The 20,099-nt window shown below is 48.9% G+C and overlaps 1 protein-coding gene across 2 annotated transcripts in view; it reads left to right on the forward strand.

The window, feature by feature from the left end:
• LAMA1 (laminin subunit alpha 1) overlaps positions 1 to 14,929 on the forward strand; it is a 137,531-nt gene extending 122,602 nt beyond the window's left edge. For both annotated transcript variants that reach the window (XM_047793750.1, XM_047793749.1), the window contains 8 exons: positions 1,372 to 1,507; positions 2,531 to 2,643; positions 6,107 to 6,296; positions 7,094 to 7,252; positions 8,322 to 8,475; positions 10,000 to 10,133; positions 13,218 to 13,440; positions 14,577 to 14,929. In XM_047793750.1, coding sequence (XP_047649706.1) covers positions 1,372 to 1,507; positions 2,531 to 2,643; positions 6,107 to 6,296; positions 7,094 to 7,252; positions 8,322 to 8,475; positions 10,000 to 10,133; positions 13,218 to 13,440; positions 14,577 to 14,737 — 1,270 coding nt within the window. In that variant the 3' untranslated portion in view covers positions 14,738 to 14,929. The remainder of the gene's footprint in view (positions 1 to 1,371; positions 1,508 to 2,530; positions 2,644 to 6,106; positions 6,297 to 7,093; positions 7,253 to 8,321; positions 8,476 to 9,999; positions 10,134 to 13,217; positions 13,441 to 14,576) is intronic.
• Positions 14,930 to 20,099: the final 5,170 nt, after the last annotated feature.

The following is a 20,099-nucleotide window of genomic DNA, read 5'->3' on the forward strand; positions in this document are numbered from 1 at the left end:
AGCTGCAGCTGCTGGCCTCCACCACGGCCACAGCAAAGCTGCAACCCACCCCGCAGCTCACTGCAACACCAGATCCTTCAACCACTGCGCAGGGGTCAAATCTGCATCCTCAGGCATGCTAGTCAGGTTCTTAACCCACTGAGCCACAACGGGCACTCCAAAAGTTTCTTGAGCTCATTGCTTTAAAGGAGGCTTTACAACTGGGCTATTGGCAGTTTCAGATTATGAATGTTATGAATGGTTCCTCCTAAAACAATTACGGTCTGATTGAGAACCGGAAGTCTCTGTTCCCATGGAGCTGATGAGGATGAAGGAGGGAATTACCTGCACCCATGGGCGTTTATTTTCTCCTCACTCCCCCTCTGCCTGTGGTCTGCGTGCGGGGGACAGGACCTGTGCTCTGACCTGGGTGGGGGGTGTTCGGAGGCAGAATCCACACAGGAGAAAGGAGATGTGCGTGACCTGCCCTGTGACCTTAAGCAAGGACGTGGCTCTTTCATGGTCACACTGTCTTTTGTGAGGAAACCTCTTAGGAGTTCTTGAAACTGAAAAGACTAATGGGCTGGAGTGGGTAGCAACACAATGATGACATCAGAGCCTTGCCTCCGTTATTTGTACAGTATATACAAATGTGTGCAGGTATATATGTATTTTTGGGTCCACACCCACAGCATGTGGAAGTTTCCAGGCCAAGAAGGAACAAGCCTGCAACACAGCAGTGACCTGAACCACTGCAGTGATAACAGCAGATCCTCAACCTGCTGCACCACCAGGAAACTCACTGCAGTCGATTTATTTATTCACCCAATTGTCTGTTTATAATTAATCAATTAGGCATCTTCTTCCTCCTGGAAACTGTGAGGCTGGGAATCCAATAGGGCAGAAATGTCTAAGTACTGTTCATAACTGAGTCCTCGGAAAGTCCTGACAGGGACACGCAGATAGGAGACATGTAAAGGGAAACCTGTGAGAAAGAGACGAGGGTTTCACTGGGGCCGCTGTGCAGCGTGGTGTGAGTTAGAGCCAGACGCTGGCCCTGAGGCAGCCCAGCCAAGGCTGCAGGGGGAGATGATGGCCTTGGAGCCACCTCCTGAGGGCGGCTCGGCAATGGCCAGATGGACATATGGGGATGGGCTCAGGGGCAGGGGGAGGTCAGCGGGCTTGCATTTCAGGCAGAAGAGCCGAACAAGAGGATATTTAAGTAGGATACGGACTTGTAGCCCCTGAGGGGGGTGGTCAATTTGGTAACTCTAACAGTATTATATGAATGTTTTTGAATGGATTTCAAGTGCCCAGGAATCAAATGACCCTGGCTCACGTGTCGGCTCGTACTGTCTTCATTAATCCTGAACACACTTGGTTTGTATCTAGACTTTTGGATTTCACCGGTGCCATTGGCTATGAGCACGTGGACTTGGACTCCTGCTCGCCCTCAGAAAGACCCAAGCTGGCTCTCCCTGGAGAGGATGGCGAACTCCTGCCGGAACCCCAGCCTCTACCGAGTCCAGTAAGGGGGCTGCTTTAATTCCATCATTCAGATCCAGCCTGAAAGCAAGCGCACCAACCAGGGGAAATTAGAAGGGGGACCTGGCGAGAAAGGAGTTAGGAAAGCTGCACAGTGATGCTGGAGCAGTGACTCATGGGGGAGAGGGGGTGCCCAGGGAGCGGGTCTGAACAGAGAGGGTCTTGAGGGGCCCCACAGCACCGAGGAGCAGCCCTGCCAGGGAGGTGGGCAGGAGGAGAAATGCCTGGCTTCTCCCACTCCCTCTGCAGCCTCCCCACACTGACTTCTACTGGCGGGAAGAACCAGCTGGAAGCCACTGTCTGAAGGAGGCTGGGGGGTTAGGGTTATCCCTGTGGTGAAGGTGGAAGGGGTCGGGTAGTGCTCGCTACAACCTGCCAGGGCCTGGCATCCAGGCTGTGAGCACCTCCTTGGGCTGCCCTACCCCAGACTTTGGGGCAGAGTCTCTAAGGACTCATTATCACCTGGGATGTAGTCCGAAACATGAAAATAAGGATTTATGTAAGCCACTGGACATATCACTATTGGTTTGAAAAAAAAAAAAAAAAAGATTTGATTCACTTAGGAACAGCTAGCTTTGACCAAATATTTTTCACAGTAGCCCTGGTTGATTTTCACTTTTTTTTTTCCTTTTTCTGATTTCTTTTTCCTTGGTTGAAAGTTTGCACTCTGTCATGCAAAAGCGGTATCTTCCAAGCGAGGCTTATCTCTGAGTTCAGAACCTTGTCTTGGAAAAGTGATTCTGAGGCCTCGCTGGGTCTGGAGTCAGGACACCTCCCTCCAGCCAGCCTCATCCTGGGTGCCCCTTGCTCCTTTGGGGAGGAACAAGCCCAGCCTGTCGCCTGTGGGTGGACACTTACGAATTCCCGGTGCTTGGGCTACTCCTGTGGTCACTGGCACCCTCAGGATCTTCTCAGAGCATCTGAGATGGGTCCTTCATGCAAAAACATGTCCGTGTTGGCGTGGGTCCTGGTCGGGCATGGCTGAGAGCCTGTGCATCTCTTACAGGGAGTGTGTGCCGTGGACAGAGCCCCAGAGTTCATTTCCAACGCCCACCAGTTTGGCCTCACACAGAGCAGCCACCTCGTGCTGCCCTTTAATCAACTGGTTGTCCGAAGGAGGTAGGCATTGCCTTGAAGTCCTCATGAGGCGTCTCACGGCTGGGTGAATGCAGGATGAGTCTTTTCCAGAAGCTTCTCCTGTTTCATCATGGAGGGTTCAACTAGCCACCAGGGGTGGCAGTGAGAAGGCCTAGGGAGGAAGGCCGTGTCTGTGCGTGGAACTCAGGGGTTCCTGTGGTTTGAGCCCTGTCTGGAGGAGGGCTGGTCGCTGCCTCCGCGTGTCTGCACGAAGGCATGGGAATCACTCTTCTATCAAAAATCCCAAGTCCTCTGGATCCACCATCTAGACTTGGAACCGCATGCTGCAGTCAGCGGTCACTGCTTTGATGAAACTGTCTATCCACACTCTTTCACTGGGCCCCCAGCTCCTTGGTACCACCCCCACAGCCACGCCCTTCTGCCGTCCCCCCACCCTCACACCCACCTGTCCCACGTTCCCTCCTCCTTTCTGTGAAGGGGGCTCACATCCAGGGTTCTCATGGCCGAGGCTCCTCAGGACCCCACTGTGCTCTCACATCTTCTGTGAACTTCAGCCTCTAAAGTACATGCCTATAGCCGAGCCTTGCTCTGCACTCGGGTCGTTGTCATCTGAGGTCACCGCCCCACCCAGACCTTGGTTCTATCTTTTCCCTGCAGCTCCCGCCATCTGCCCCTGAGATCGGAGCCCCCAACACCTGATCTTGAGGTCCTCCAGCTCCGATCTGTCAGGGCTCCTTCCCTCCTTCTCCCAGCCACCCCCCGCAACCCCGTGGTCACACCCTTGAGCACTTCACAAGGGTCCACCCCACCTCCGCCGTCTCTAGGCATCCCAGTCAGGACCTCGTCCTCCTCGGCCCTACTCTGGCAGGTCCCCTCCAGCAGCTCCTCCCCTGCAAGGAGACCCCTAAGCCCTCGTGCTTCTCTCCACCTTCACCCCCTCCCTAGCTCCTGCAGCACAGTCTGTCCCCTGCCCCAAATGGGTTTGGTGCCATGATAATAGCGGGTTCCTTAGCAAGGCCCCTTCACCCACTCATCTCTGCCAGGGTGACCCCAGGTGGAGCCCATGCTGGGCCTGGTCCCACCAGAGCCCGAGCTGGTGGTCAGGGCTGCAGAAACATGTCGCTCTTTCTTGCCTGGTTTGACTTTAAGCTGTGGCCACAGATCTCAGATGGAACTTCCAAACTCTAAGTTTACGGGGACCCAGTATGCGTGGCTAATATCTTCACGTTTTAGATTCTTCATCGATTCTTCGCTATCTCAAGACTCTCTGTGTCCCCACGGCCTCTCTTCAACCCCCAGCTGCTGACTTCCCTCCCTCAGAGGTCTGCCCGCCACCAGAAAGAGCCCCCCCTTCATCCCCACTCTCCCGTCCCCGGCCACAGGGAACTGTCCCCTGGAGTATCCCCTCCCCCCTCCCCCCATTTCTCCCTCTTTCAAACCTGGGTCCTGTCAACACACAGGCAGCATCAGGACCATCACCCGGTCACCATCAGTGAGCGTCAGAGGAACAGACTCTTGTGCCAGAGACCATCTCCGTATTTCACACACACCCCACAATTATCATAATTATCCTCTGAGGAAGCAGTGACTTCACGCCTTCATTTTATAGACAAAGAATCTGAGGCCCAGGGAAGGTGGACACCTGCTCCGGCTCACAAGGCAGAGCTGGGATTCAGGTCCAGGTGCTCTGGCCCCAGAGTCTGAGCCTGTGACCCCTGTGCCTGCTTCCTATCTGGTAGTTGCTACCTTTTATTTTTTTAATTTTTTATTTTTATTTGGTCTTTTTGTCTTTTCAGGGTCGCACCCGCGGCGCATGGAGGTTCCCAGGCTAGGGGTCTAATCAGAGCTGTAGCCGCCAGCCTACCCCACAGCCACAGCAACGCCAAATCTGAGCTGCATCTGTGACATACACCACAGCTCACAGCAATGCCAGATCCTTAACCCACTGAGTGAGGCCAAGGATCGAACCCAAAACGTCATGGTTCCTAGTCGGATTCGTTAACCATTGAGCCACGATAGGAACTCCCAAGTTGCTATCTTTTAAAACAGAAACTCTCCAGGAGATGCCGCCCCCACCCCTTCCCCCCACACCAGGTACCGCCCGTCCCACATTAATCCCCCTCCCCACCTCCTCCCTCCTCACCAGGGTCATTTGAGACCCGCCATGGCCACGTCCTTTTTGCTGTTTCCAGGCCTTCCACAGCACTGGTGCACTTGGCCCCTCTGCTTCCTTGACCATCAGGCCTCCTGGCCTCATGTCTCCCCCCTCTCCAAGCCCACCAGAGGGTCCCTCTGCAGGCTCCACCTCTATCAGGGAGGCCCAGCCTCGTCCAAGTACTCTCCATGGTGGCTGGTGAACTCCAGCAGCTTGGAAATACCATCTCTGTGCATTAATGTCCACAACCTGGTGCTGAGCTCCACTTAGAACTCAGGGGTCGGGCACCCAGATGGCCCTTGGACTCCTCCACAAGGGGTGGGGCAGGTGCCAACGAGAATTCACTGTCTCCCCCAAACCCGCATTTCTGTAGGTGTCATCGCCCTTCACCTGGCTGCCCAAGGCCAAACCCAGCGCCTGTGCTCTCCCCTTCCTCCAAATTCAGTCCCTTAGCAAGTCCTGCTGCTCCTTGGTCCGGGTCCTCCACATCCCCCCACCACCCTGGGCCGGGCCACCATCTGGTTCTGTGGACTCTTGTAACAGCTGCCCACCTGACACCTTCTGTCACCCTGGCACCTGCTGTCACTCTGACACCTGCTGTCACCTTGGCCCTACCTAATTTGTTGTTCACATCAGGGTTCCTTTTAAGATATAAATCCATCCACGCCCATCTTCCTTCTTAAAGCCCTCCTGTGACTTCCAGCTGCACTTATAAAATCCAAACACTGCCTCTCAGAGCCCCCTGCCCTCCTGTCCCTGTCCCCATCCCTCAGGGTGTGTCTCAGTGACGCTGTGCTTCCTTCTGCGGGAGGACACTCAGACGGAGCCTTCCGCCACCCCTGCGGGGCCCCTTGGGGATTGCTGGCTGACCACCATGGTCAAGCCATTCTTTTCACTGACTCTTACCATCTTGAAACACGATGTGGCCTCTCCCGCGGAGCTCCGCCGGGCTCTCTCCCACCTTCCACGCAGAGTTCAGCAATGCCATCTTTCAGAGCTGCTGTCCTGACAACTTAATGTGATCACTGTTGGCCTCCATGTGACCCGACTTGAACTCTCTGATATGATTCTGGTATTAGTTTCCCAGGGACAGGACCTTCCTCCATTCCCTGCCTGGTCCTCTGCTCCTAGAACCATTCTTGGCAGAGCGAGGTACCCGCAGTAGCCATGAGTCAAGTGGATGGATGGATACACGAAGGAGTGGGGAATGGCCCGAGATGTTGAATGTAAAAGCAGAGGCACGGACTGGGTTCTCTTGCTGCTGTTATTTGAAAGAGTAGACGTGAAACCCTATTCCTTGCCGAGGGCTGAGCACTTGCTTCCCTCCAGGCTCTCGGTGCAGCTGAGCATCCGAACGTTCGCCTCCAGCGGCCTGATTTACTACATGGCCCATCAGAACCAGGTCGATTACGCTGCGCTCCAGCTGCAAGAGGGCCGTCTCCACTTTATGTTCGACCTTGGGAAGGGCAGGACAAAGGTCTGGCACCCTGCGCTCCTCAGCGATGGCCAGTGGCACACGGTATGCTCCCAGGAAGCTTGTGATCACTCTTCAGGGTTCCATTCCACCCGGCCCTAGGGTCTGCTCCATGTCACGGCTGGAATTATACCCTGATTTCCAGCCTGCTTTGATTCTGGTATCTGCGCCCATAGAACGTAAGCTCCTTGTGGGCGGGGACCTTTTCTGTTTCCTGAAATATGCCCGGGGCCTCCCTCTGTGTCTGACACCTAACAGACACTCAGCAAACACTGGAATGAACAAGGGTACCCAAAATATTCTCCATTTGATGAGAGGTAAATCGAGCTCAGGCATGGCATGAATGAGCCCTATGTGACCTCATGGCATTTGTGTTCTTGGGATTCGGACCCTGGCACGTGTTCTGTTCTAACCTGCTCCAGGCTCAGCCTCCTCTCAACAGCGACTATGTGAAAACTTGAGCCATCCTTTAGGTTTTTGTTTGTTTGTTTGTTTGTTTGTTTGTTTGTTTTAGGGCCACACCAGGGGCATACAGAAGTCCCCAGGCTAGGGGTCTAATCTGAGCTGTAGCCACTAGCCCACGCCACAGCCACAGTGACACGGGATCTGAGCCGGGTCTGTGACCTACACCACAGGCAATGCCGGATCCTTAACCCACTGAGCAAAGCCATGGATTGAACCTATGTCCTCGTGGATCCTAGTCAGATTCGTTCCCACTGAGCCACGACAGGAACTCCCATCCTTCAGGATTTCTTTCAGGCTATGACTGCTGGAGTGAACAGATGCTGCAAACAGACATCTGCTAAAGTTGTGAAATGAGGCCTGTGTTCTTTCTGCTCTAGGTCAAGACTGAGTACTTCAAAAGGAAGGGCTTCCTGACGGTCGACGGCCAGGATTCCCCCATGGTGACCACAGTGGGAGATGCCACCACCCTGGATGTGGAAGGAAAGTTGTACCTGGGAGGCCTGCCCTCCGAGTACAGGGCCAGGAACATTGGAAATGTAAGTAGCGTCTTCTCTGTGAGCCCTCATGCCTTTCCTGTGGCTGCTTGTTTTGTGCAGGAATACGTTTATGTTTAAATTATCTTGTTTAGGCCCAGGGCTTGGCTGCAAGATGCAAACCTCTTAAACCACGTCCCTTAATAGTGTATTGGGGCTTCTTCCTGAAGCCCAACCAGCCATCCTGCCTGTTGGTTTATGAACATGTCCCTTTGCACAGCTGATTCAGCCCCAACACAACTCAGGAAAAGTCCAGCAAAATATTAGAAAACTCCTCAGTCTTTTTTATTTATTTTATTTTATTTATTTGTTTGTTTATTTATTGTTTTTTTGGGCTGCACCTGAAGCATATGGAAGTTCCCAGGCTAGGGGTCGAAGTAGAGCTGCAGCTGGTGGCCTATGCCACAGCCACAGCAATGCGGGATCCAAACTGTATCTGCGACCTACACCCCAGCTCATGGCAACGCCGGATCTTTAACCCACTGAGCAGAGCCAGGGATCGAACCTGCATCCTCATGGGTACTAGTCAGATTTGTTTCTGCTGAGCCATGATGGGAACTCCCAAAAACTCCTGTCTTGATGTCCATGATATTCACTCAGAAGAATAGGAAACCCCTTTGCCACATTACAATAGCCTTATGTGAGCCCTTCATGTGAAGTCTTGTGGCAAAGAGATTTTTTTTTTTTTTTGTTATTGTTGTTGTTGTTGTTGTTGCTATTTCTTGGGCCGCTCCCGCGGCATATGGAGGTTCCCAGGCTAGGCGTTGAATCGGAGCTGTAGCCACCGGCCTAGGCCAGAGCCAAAGCAACGCGGGAGCCGAGCCATGTCTGCAACCTACACCACAGCTCACGGCAACACCGGATCGTTAACCCACTGAGCAAGGGCAGGGACCGAACCCGCAACCTCATGGTTCCTAGTCGGATTCGTTAACCACTGCGCCACGATGGGAACTCCGCAAAGAGATTTTTAAAACCGAAAGATAGCATTTTAATGTGTCTTGCTGAAGTGTAGGAAAAACTGCTCTTGCCCTTCCTGTACTAAGCAGCATCTACCCTACATCATTTGGCGTAGATCACCCACAGCATTCCTGCTTGCATTGGGGAGGTGGCAGTAAACAGTAATCAGCTGGACAAGGACAGCCCGGAGTCTGCATCTGCGGTAAGCAGGTGCTATGCAGCTGCCGAGGAAGGAACTTTCTTCGAAGGAAGTGGATATGCAGCCTTTGGTATGTATCACCAAGAACCTTGAAAGAAAACTTTGGAATTCACCTGTACTCTAAGATGATATGGATCCAATGGTTACATGATAGGACAGGACCCACTGGATAAGCTGCAGCCAGACCACGTTTCATTACCTGTTCCAGAGGATTCTGGCCACTCTGCTTCCAGTGTAAAAGCACCTCTCGTGCTGTCCAGATGTTCTTCTACCAGGAGGGTGCCGACCAGGCAGAGGGCAATATGAGGTGCTGGTGGCATCTGTACTTTCCCCACATTTATGTAAGGCATGCTTTATGCCCAAGTTAATCAAGACCTTGGAATTAAAAATCAGCAACACAAAATGCAAGTCAGATTTAATAAAGAAATTAACTCTATTTAGATCGTTGAACTATTAATCAGTTATAAGTAGAGGAATTTAAATCTCTAAAATGCCTTGGAATGCAAATTCTTCAAGGCTTAGAACTAGCCCTTGTCATAATATCTTATGTTCTCTCCGCAGTTTGGATGCTTGGTTTGCTGGTTAACTTCCTGTGGGCACTCAGAACCCTGCTCCTCTGGCCCCTTTTCTGCTGTCCATCACAGGGAACTCATTTCTGGGCTCCTTTGCCCTGAGCTTCCGAGGGGGCTTGGTGGGGGTGGGGTTGGGGTGGCAGGGAGGCGGGGGAACGCTAGCTGGCTGCTCTCCTTCACTCTCTGCTTCTAAGCTCCAGCAACACCACCTTTTCCCATTTTTCCCTCAGCCCTGGGCATGGCAACACCTGCCTGGTATTGCTAATATCCCTAATTTATCTCAGCCTTTTTTTTTTTTTTAAATCACCTGAATGAAAAAGTTATTCAATTAAAGCCCCACTTTAAGAAAACCTAGTGTGGACTCTAATATACTCAGCAGATGGGGACATACTCAAGAGCAGATGTTGGGAAAATAAAATGTCCCTCTGCTGGGTGGATGATCAGGGGATTATGTAGATCAAATTGCTGTTGAAGTTCCCATTGCGGCTCAGCAGAAACAAATCTGACTCGTATCCATGAGGACAAGGGTTTGATCCCTGGCCTCGCTCAGTGGGTTAAGGATCCGGCGTTGCCGTGAGCTGTGGTGTAGGTTGCAGACATGGCTCAGATCTGGCGTTGCTGTGGCTGGGGCGTAGGCCAGCAGCTACAGCTCCAGTTGGACCCCTAGCCTGGGAAGCTCCATATGCTGCAGGTGCAGCTCTAAAAAGACTAAAAAAAAAACTCTTTTGATTCCTTCCCTCTGTGGCTCTGGATGAGGGGATGTGCCTGCCTCAGCTCAAGGCAGGCTCAGCCCAGCTGATGGTGTGTGTCTGCCCTAAAAGCATTGCTTCCCCTTACAGATGTGCAGGCTGAGGTTCGGCGGATGGTGGTGACTTGCTGGTGGAAGTGGAGCTGGAGTCAGGTCTCTGGGACGTCGGGAGGGCCCAGCTGCGCAGCCAGCCAGCCAGCCAGCCAGCCGGTCCATGGCCGCTCTGGGCTGGGGCAGGCCTCACCCTGACTTAGGTCTTCCTTGTGTTTTGTAGTCAAAGAAGGCTACAAAGTGCGATCCGATGTGAACATCACGCTGGAGTTCCGTACCTCCTCCGAGAACGGGGTCCTCCTGGGGATCAGCAGCGCCAAGGTGGATGCCATTGGCTTAGAGATCGTAAATGGCAAGGTGGGTGCGTCGCATCTGTGGGGTCCCCGCCTCACCCCAGTGTCAGAGACAGAGCCCCTGAGAAACAGTAGAACTATCGAGATCAAAATTTCTAATCATCTCCTTTAATGGGATGGAGAAAAAGTTCAGTTACTCTTTCAAAAGAGAGAACCCTCCAAAGCTTTTTAAAGATAAAAATTAAATTTAAAGCAAAACTGCAACTACAATACAAAGAATTTTTTTTTCCTTAAACTGAGTGGAAGTTGCTGACCTGATGCCCTGTCCTCCCTAATATCTGTCAACATTTTATTGGAAATCACTAGAGACTGACAGTTGCCACACCGGGTACAGGGCGTCCCCAGTCCCTTCAGGGGGCACATCCTGCATAACTGGTACAACGTCAAATCTCCGAAGCCGACATTGGCTTCACCACAGAGGTTATTCCATTATGCTAGTTATACATGTCCGTGTGTGTGCATGCACATGTGGCTCTACACAATTTTAATCACGTAGGTCATCTCACAGAAGCACCACAATCAGGACAGCTGTCCCATAAATGGCACACCTTCGCATCCATACCAACTCCTTCCCCCGTACCCCTCGCTCCTGGCAACAACTAATCTCTCTAATTGTTATTCCACAACTGTTATATGAATTAAACCATTAGTATGGGTCCTCTCAAGATTGGCTTTTTCCACTGAGTCTCATTTCCTGGCATTTCACCCACGTGTGTTGTGATAACAATTCATTTCTTTTATTGCAGAGTATTCGCCAGGATGGATGTACCACAGTCCAATTTGTGTGTGTGTATATGTGCGTGTGTGTGCAAAAGCCATATTTTTGTTCCTCTAATTCTTCTGCTCTTGTTTTTCTGCCTTCGCATGTTGGGAACAAAATGAATTCAATAATTTGTAGCAGTTTAGCGTCTTCTGCCTTAAAATTGGCTCCGTCAGAGACTCTCCTGGTTCTCATTTCAGTCCGCTCCCCTTGGTCAAGAAGGCAGGAGGGAATGTTAATTGCCCTTGTCCTTTTCTGTGGGTTCTGGGCTCTCCCCTGACAGTGCTGAGGCATCACCCGACTCCTGGGTCTTCAGATGCAACCTCTGTCCTCTGTGCGCTCGGCCAGTTGTCCCTGGTTGTTGTGGCGAGGAGTCTGAGGTCTCAGCACCGTCAGTTCGTGGACACTGCTCCTGGACACGGCAGGTGTCCCTGTAGATCTGGCTTCCTGTCCCAACTGTGCCTCCTCATCTTCAGCCACCTTCTGTAACCCCAGAGGGGCACGGGAGGGCTTGTATGGTCTGCTCTACCCCTCATTGGCCATGGGGAGCCAGGGTGGTGGTCACTTGGGTCCTGTCTTTACCTAATGTGCTTTGCCACCACTTTCACTGCACTGGGACCAACTCACTTTGCTGTGGGGCAACGATGCCTGACTCTTTCTGAGCTCCTGCCTCTTGGAGGGCCAGGAACACGGCTCTTGATTTCCCCAAATGTATTCACTTGTTTCTTGCATCGCCCCCCCCTTGCTCTCCACTGGGACTTGGGCCCCCAGGATATGCTAGACTCGGGGTGGGGAGGAGAGAAGAAAGTCACATCGGATCTCTTGCCCTTCATCCCTTCTCCCCCTGCATGTCATCTTCATGTTGAAACAAAACTTTTCTACACCACACTTCCGCCGCTCTGCCCTGTGGCTTATAGCCAACTTTTTTCCTTACCTGTATTTTGAAAGAATTTTGAAAATGTTTTGTTTTGTTGCTTTTAGGGCCGCACCTATGGCATATGGAGGTTCCCAGGCTAAGGGTCCAATGGGAGCTACAGCTGCCAGCCACAGTCACAGCCATGTGGGATCCGAGCCACGTCTGTGATGTACACCACAGCTCAGGGCAATGCCAGATCCTTCACCCACCAAGCGAGGCCAGGGATCGAACCCACAACCTCATGGTTCCTAGTCGGATTCATTTCCGCTGCACCACGATGGGAACTCCTTGAGAATTTTTTGTGTCCATTTGCACATGGTGTGACATCTGAGAAATGGTATCAGAGGTGTCATAATTGCAAAAACTGTGATTTTTGATGTATATTTTACCTCTATTATCGGCATATTATTGTTCTTTTAAAAATATTTTTAGTGGATGTCCAAGGCTTTAGAAGATACTTCTTTAGTTTGTCCCAGTCTGCCTTGGAAGAATGTTAAATAGCTTCACACGTAGCAGAAGAACCTTACAACAGGACGTTCACAACTCTTCCCTCCCGTCTTCTGTGGGTCTCAGATTCTCTGTGCAACCACTGGCCTAAACAACTGTGGTTTGTCAGCAGGGACGTAGTCAAGTTCCTTCACAGGTGCTGTTTCAACTGCTATGAACTAATGCCCTCAGTAAACCCACAGGCTCCTGAGGTCCTGAAAACGAGGCACTGATTTAAGGATGCAGGGCTAAAACTGTGCCTCAAGCTTGTCCCAACAGAGGTGGCCATTTGCCTGTTCTGAAATTTTGGAACTCTGATAGGATAGCATCAGAGTCTCTATGTGGCTTTTTTTTTTTTTTTTCCCCAGGAGCTCTCCTATTTTATTGATCATGATTTAAGGACCCAAACCCTTATAGTGTTCACCAAGTTTCCATGTCTACCATGTCTATATAGTTGATCTTCTCGAGGGCAGAGCCTGGTCGAATTAACTAGGTTTATTATATTAGTTTCAAAACCATTGTTTGGGAGTTCCTGTAGTGGCACAGTGGTCAACAAATCCGACTAGGAACCAGGAGGTTGCGGGTTCGATCCCTGGCCTTGCTCAGTGGGTTAAGGATCTGGTGTTGCAGTGAGCTATGGTGTAGGTTGCAGACGCAGCTCGGATCCCTTATTGCTGTGGCCCTGGCGTAGACCGGTGGCTACAGCTCTGATTAGACTTCTAGCCTGGGAACCTCCATATGCTGTGGGAGCTGCCCTAGAAAAGGCAAAAAAAGACAAAAAAAAACATTGTTTGTTTTCCATAGGCAGTCCTCCTCTTTAACAGGATGCTGTGATTTGATCCACTCCAAGAACATTATATGAGTGGATTGTGCTCCTTAAGTGGGGAAAAACTCACCAAGAATATTTGCCTGTGTCTGTTGTTCAGCTCTTGTTTCACGTCAACAACGGTGCTGGTAGGATAACAGCCACATACGAGCCCAAAGCTCCCCATACTCTCTGTGATGGAAAGTGGCACAGGCTTCAGGCAAACAAAAGCAAACACCGCGTGCTTCTGATGGTCGATGGGAACGCAGTTCGAGCTGAAAGTCCACACACCCAGTCCACCTCTGCTGACACCAACAATCCCATTTATGTGGGTGGCTATCCTGGTGCGTATGACGTCTGCTCTGCTCATTCACATTTGAGGGGTATTGCCAAGGGGGGAGTCTGAGTTCATATGATCATAGAACAGTGATGGAGAAAAGTATATTTTATACCTTTTTTTTTTTTTTGGTCTTTTTGTCTTTTCCAGGGCCACACCCGTGGCATATGGAGGTTCCCAGGCTAGGGGTCTAATTGGAGCTGTAGCCACCGGCCTAAGCCAAAGCCACAGCAACGCAGGATCTGAGCCTCGTCTGTGACCGACACCACAGCTCACAGCAACACTGGATCCATAATCCACTGAGAGAGGCCAGGGATCGAACCTGCAACCTCATGGTTCCTAGTTGGATTTGCAACCACTGAGCCACAACGGGAAGTCCCCTTTTTTTTTTTTCTTTTTTAGGGCTACACCCATGGCATATGCAAGTTCCCAGGCTGGAGGTCGAATTGGAGCCACAGCTGCCGGCCTATGCCACAGCCACAGCAACACGGGATCTGAGCCATGTCTGTGACCTACACCACAGGTTATAGCAAGGCCAGATCCTTAACCCACTGAGCAAGGCCAGGGATCGAACCCGCACCTGTGTGAATACTAGTCAGGCTCGTTACCACTGAGCCACAACGGGAACTCCCCTTTACCATTTTAGAAAGTCAGTTTCAGATACCTAGGAATTCTTGGAAAATTAAACTAATCGACATACAAATTGATCATTAGTTTAGACTCTGAGGACACTGGATGTGATGTACACTAAGCTGGATGACTGCACTGAGGTGAATCATCTCAGTAATGCCCAGCGCTGGGAATCATCTTGGGGGTCAGGACTCATTTTAGAGGACAAACCTGCATCTTATCCTCTCACACGGATTTTGGATTCAAATTATGCATGTTTGGTGTTCCAAGGAATTGTTACAAGTGATAATAAAATAAAAATCCCCTTTATGCCATTTTAAGTCACGGCTATGCCTTAAAAGTATTGTACATTAATAGTTTTCTATGCATTCGCCTCTTACCGGAGCCACTTCTGTAGAAATACACTCTTCTCATTTTAATGTAGAAACCACATGAGCTTGTTTTTATTTGTTGTGCTAGCCATATCATTTAACGAAACTAAACAAGATTTATCTTCTCTTCCTTCCCAAACAGCTGATGTAAAGCAAAACTGCCTGAGCAGCCAGACCTCCTTCCGGGGCTGTCTGCGGAAGCTCACTCTGATTAAGGGTCCCCAAGTGCAATCCTATGACTTCAGCACAGCTTTCGATCTCCAAGGAGTCTCCCCTCACTCCTGTCCTGGGATTGAGTCCTGAACTTTGGGGGAGCTCCTCAGTTGGGAATTGTCATCTCTATTTTGAGGAGAATTATTTTGTGAATCAAAATCTTTGCAGTTCGGAGTTCATTGCCAACTCAGGTTAAGTGTCTCCAGAGAGAAATGTTGTGTTTATGTTAAACTAAAACCATGTGTACAACAGATACCTCTATTAAATAGTTTAAAATGTAAATTGAATCCATTGGCTCTTTTTTTTAATTTTTTTGTCTTTTCCAGGGCCACACCCGCAGCATATGGAGGTCCCCAGGCTAGGGGTCTAACCGGAGCTGTAGCCACTGGCCTACACCACAGCTCACAGCTACGCTGGATCCTTAACAAGCGAGGCCAGGGATTGAACCTGCAACCTCATGGTTCCTAGTCAGATTCGTTAACTGCTGAGCCACGACAGGAACTGCATTGGCCCTTTTTTTAAAAGAGCTTTTCTTTTGTGAAACATTTAAAATGTTGAACATTCTGTTGAATACTTGGCCGTATTTCATGCTTTGCATTTTGAGTTTTTTAAAAATAAAAAATCACAAGAGACTATAATAGATTAGCACAGAGTATGAATACTTTCATTTCCTTTTTTTTTTCTTTTTTGTCCTTTTAGGGCCATACCCACGGCATATGGAAGTTCCCAGGCTAGGGGCTGAATTGGAGCTACAGCTGCAAGCCTATGCCTCAGCCACAGCAAGGCAGGATCCGAGGCATGTCTGTGACCTACACCCCAGCTCACAGCAATGCCGGATCCTAATCCCTCTGAGTGAGGTCAGGGATCCAACCCACTTCCTCATGGATACTAGTCGGGTTCTTAACCCTCTGAACCACAATGGGAAGTCCCGAATACTTTCATTTCTTTACCAAGATTTTAAACTCCAGTTTCTACAGTGAACAAGCAATACTGTTGGTTAAATTCCAGAGGGCACCAGCTGTTTGCCACATAAGTACTTTAAACTGTCACAGGGGACATAGGAAGGAGACAGAAGTTCCCCTAGACATACCCCTGTTTATTGGCACCTGATCTAACAGCATTTTGCAAGACCAAAAAAGAAAGAAAAAGAAAAGAAAAAAAGAAAAAAAAATGGGGCATCATAAATAGTTAACTCTTCTTTTATTGTTAATTATATTTTCACTCCTTGGGATGAGATCATTTTCCTTGATCAGCTATTTTTTCTGGGAGAATGTGTGGAAATTCAAAACAAGGAAAATTTAAAAGCCATAAATATATATCCCTTTAATGAACTTCGCAGTTTTAAACTAAGCTTTCTGAAGAATCATTTCGTTCCGTCCAAATACATTTCAGTTCTGCTCTGGGCCCTGGCTGGGGTCCACATGTTCAGACGAATGCTGTCACTTTGTCGATGCTTAACTGTAGAGAGGTCTCCGCCACTTTTTTTTTTTTTCTTCTTCTTCTTCTTTTAGGGCAGCACCTGTGGCATATGGAAGTTCCCAGGCTAGGGGTTGAATTGAAGCTGTAGCTGCCAGCCTACACCACAGCCACAGCAACGTGGGATCCGAGACATGTCTGTGACCTGTACCACAGATCATGGTAATGCCAGATCCTTCACCTACTGAGCAAAGCCAGGGATCGAACCCGCATCCTCATAGATACTAGTCAGATTTGTTTCCGCTGTGCCAGAATGGGAACTCCCTCCACCACTCTTAGTAATGACCTACTTTTACCATATGGAAGATGACAGATTCGATGTCCATTTCTGGGAGAGATTTTAATGTGATAAAGAGGGAAGACAGTTGGGATCCTGGGCCCTGTCCTTCTGTGATTTGCTCATGTTTCGGAACCCCTGTGACAATCTGTACCTCCTGGCTGATGTCTCTGAAATTTGTAATTCCCTCCCAAAAAATAACTGCACGAAGATATTAGAAAAAGGCAGCAGCCACTTGTGGCGTGCAGGTTGTGCAGTGGCAGACGGCAGTGTGAGGAATGCAGACAGCTGCAATCCGAAGGCAGCTCACTTGGGCAGCTGGATCCGGAAAGTAGCATTTGCCGTCTCAGCAGCGACAATGCATGGGGACGCCCTCACTGTGCCTTTCTGTTCACGATGTGCAGCGGGAGGTGACAGCCCAGGCATTCCAGACCCTTGTCCTCATGTTGGGGGGGAGAAGATCCAAACCAGGACAGAGAGCAGGTTGTAGGGCTGCCGCGGGCTTTGTGCCCCTCTCCCCCCTCCTTCTTCCCGCTACCACTTCCCACTTATTAATGAAGCTAAAACACAGTTTGGGCCTTTCATGGTTATAACTGGAAGGCCACTCCAGCTCTAGAAGATCCCCTCCAGGGAGCATCCAGCTCTCTCCCCTTTGGCCGTTCAAGTACAAGTAGAGCCAGCCTGATTTAGATGTCTGCCCGCGATGGGGATGAGCCTGGCTCCTGTCCTGTGAAGACACCCAGCTGTGACTCACCGGGGGGGGGGGGGATGGGGTGGGGGGGGCGGGGGCCCACAGGCTGGCTTCTTCACCTCCCTCAGCAGGGCAGGATTTGGGTCTTAAGAGTGAGGCCGCCAGATAAAGTGCAGGACACCAAGTTAAACTTGAATTTCAGGTAAACCATGAGCATGTTTTTAACTATGGCATGGCATCCTGTATTTTCTATTTGGTAAATCTGGTAACCCCACTTTTCAAGCCCCAAGGGCCTAAAAAAATTCATACCCCTTCCGTCACTATCAAATAATTCAACATATTACAAAAATCTACATTTTAAAAGAGATGCAACACAATTCATTGACGATCCTATTTTTTTCCCATGATGCTTTAATGGAAACATCAGATTTTTTCGAAACCTATTTTTGGTGGCCCAGGCATTTGCTTAGTTTGCCTATTAATCCATCACTGTTTTCTTAATTGTGGTAAAATAGATAACATAAAACTTAACATTTTTAAGTGTACACTTCTCTGGTATCAGGTGCATTCACACTATTATGCAACCATCACCGCCATTAAGCTCCAAGACTCAATTAATCTTGCAAAACAAACCCTATTCCCAATAAACATTAATTCCCAACTCCCCTCTCTCCCCAGCTCCTGGCAACCGCCATTCTACTTTTTGTCTGTATGAGTTTGATTAGTCTAGTTGCCTCATATAAGTGGGATCATTTGGTATTTGTCCTTCTATGATGGGCTTATTTCACTCAGCATAATGCCCTGTGGGATCATCCTTGATGTAGCATTTATGAGAGTTTCCTTCTTTTTTAAGGCTGAGTAATATTCCGTTGTGTGTATATACAACAATTTTGTTTATCCGTTCATCCATCAGTGGGCACTGGGGTTGCTTTTGCCTATTAGCTCTTGTGAATAATGCTGCTATGAATATGGGTATACTAACATTTCTTCAAGTCCTTACTTTCAATATTTGGGAGTATATACCCAGAAGTAGGATTATGGATGATATGGTATGTTATTTTTAATTTTTTTTTGAGGAACCACCATGCTTTTTGTTGAGCCCCAATTTTCCCTCTGTAAAGTAGAAGTCTGATACAAGCCAGCAAATGGTATGTATTTAGGAAATATTATTACAATTGACTCAAAAAAGAAAGAGAACACCCAGATAAGTCAATAACATTGAGGTGTGAAGTTTAATCCTCAGTCACAACTGACAGCAAAAAAGTCCACCAACCAGTTGGTTTAAAGACAAGCTTTATTAAATATCAGCAGGAAGGAAAGAAAAGAAACAAGGAAAAGAAAACTAGCACAGCTGATATGACCTTTATGAGGCCTGATTTACGTAATAGATTACTGATTTTCCCATATTGTCTGTCTGTACAATCATCTCTAAAATGAAGCATTATAATTAGGAATGATATGCACACATAGCTTAATATGGAACAACCATATATCAATACTGGCTTATGAATTAAATGCCAATTTAGTGTCCAAACCAGAAACTGAGATGAAAATAGATAAAATGCTCTGTTAGAATTGCTGGGGCAGAAGGTATACCTTAGAACACTATAAATCAAGGTCTAAATTGTGATGCCATGAGAAAGACAGGTCTGGGAAGGTTTAAAGACGTGGCCGTAACTAGGCTTCGCAGAATGCTCAGTTCCTGTTGTGGCTCAGTGGTACAAACCCAACTAGTATCCATGAGGACATGGGTTCCATCCCTAGACTCGTTCAGGGGGCTAAGGAACCAATGTTGCCTTAGGCTGGCAACTGCAGCTCTGATTCAACCCCTAGCCCGGGAACCTCTATATGCCTCGGGTATGGCCCTTAAAAAAAAAAAAAAAAAAAGAATACTCAGTAGCAGCATTTGTGGGCTGCAAACAATTTTACAAAGTGCTTTCTTATGCACGGTGGTGTTTGGGCCTGGAAAAAGGGGTGTGGGAGCATGACACATGGGTCTAAGCCACACAGCTGAAAGAAAGGGGACTGCTATGAATAATGGGGGGCAGGTGGAGGGATAACTGAGTGGATGGGACCTCATCATGCAGAGTCCAAAAGTCAAGCAGGTAGGAAGGTAGCAGGTAGGGAGAATACTGTGTCTCATGAAGTATCAGGGCTTTCTGAGGCTTCTGATGAAATGGTGCATTTACGATCATATGCTAGCTGGAGAGTCAGCCTGTTGATCTAGACTGATTGAGAGGTGACTGACACCAGGGCTGTGCTAAAGGACACAAGAGTTGTATAGGAAAGTTAGAAGCTCCAACAATATGTTGTTAGCTTTACGTGGTAAAATGTGATGAGGCTCAGCAGGGAGTTTGGACAGGGAAAATGGTGGTTCCACAGACAGGAGGTAAACTGAGAAAAATTATGAACTTAAGCGTTGAATGCATTGCATCTGAGAGGATAGTGAGAATATTTGAAGGGAGGCATCTTGGCTGGCTAGCTGGACTAAGGACTGGCCTGTGACCCTTCTCACAATTGCAAGCTTGGTTACGTGCACATTAGCCTCAGAATCACATGTTCCTCATAGCACAGTATCTTCAGTGGGGTTCCAAGTGTCTAAAAGAAGGTGACAGTCATTATTTAAAAAAAAAAAGGAAAAAACAATAGCCAAGACATGTAAACAACCTAAATGTCCATTGATAGATGATTGGATTAAGAAGATGTGGTGTACAGATACACAATGGAATACTACTTAGCCATAAAAAAGAAACATGGATGGAACTAGAGACTCTCATACTAAGTGAAGTAAGTCAGAAAGAGAAAGACAAATACCATATGATATCACTTATATCTGGAATCTAATATATAGCACAAATGAAACTTTCCACAGAAAAGAAACTCATGGACATGGAGAACAGACTCATGGTTGCCAAGGGAGAGGGTGAGGGAGTGGGATGGACTGGGAATCTGGGGTTAATAGATGCAAACTATTGCCTTTGGAATGGATAAGCAGTGAGATCCTGCTG

This window comes from Phacochoerus africanus, chromosome 8, assembly GCF_016906955.1.
Source record: "Phacochoerus africanus isolate WHEZ1 chromosome 8, ROS_Pafr_v1, whole genome shotgun sequence".
Taxonomy (NCBI): Eukaryota; Metazoa; Chordata; class Mammalia; order Artiodactyla; family Suidae; genus Phacochoerus; species Phacochoerus africanus.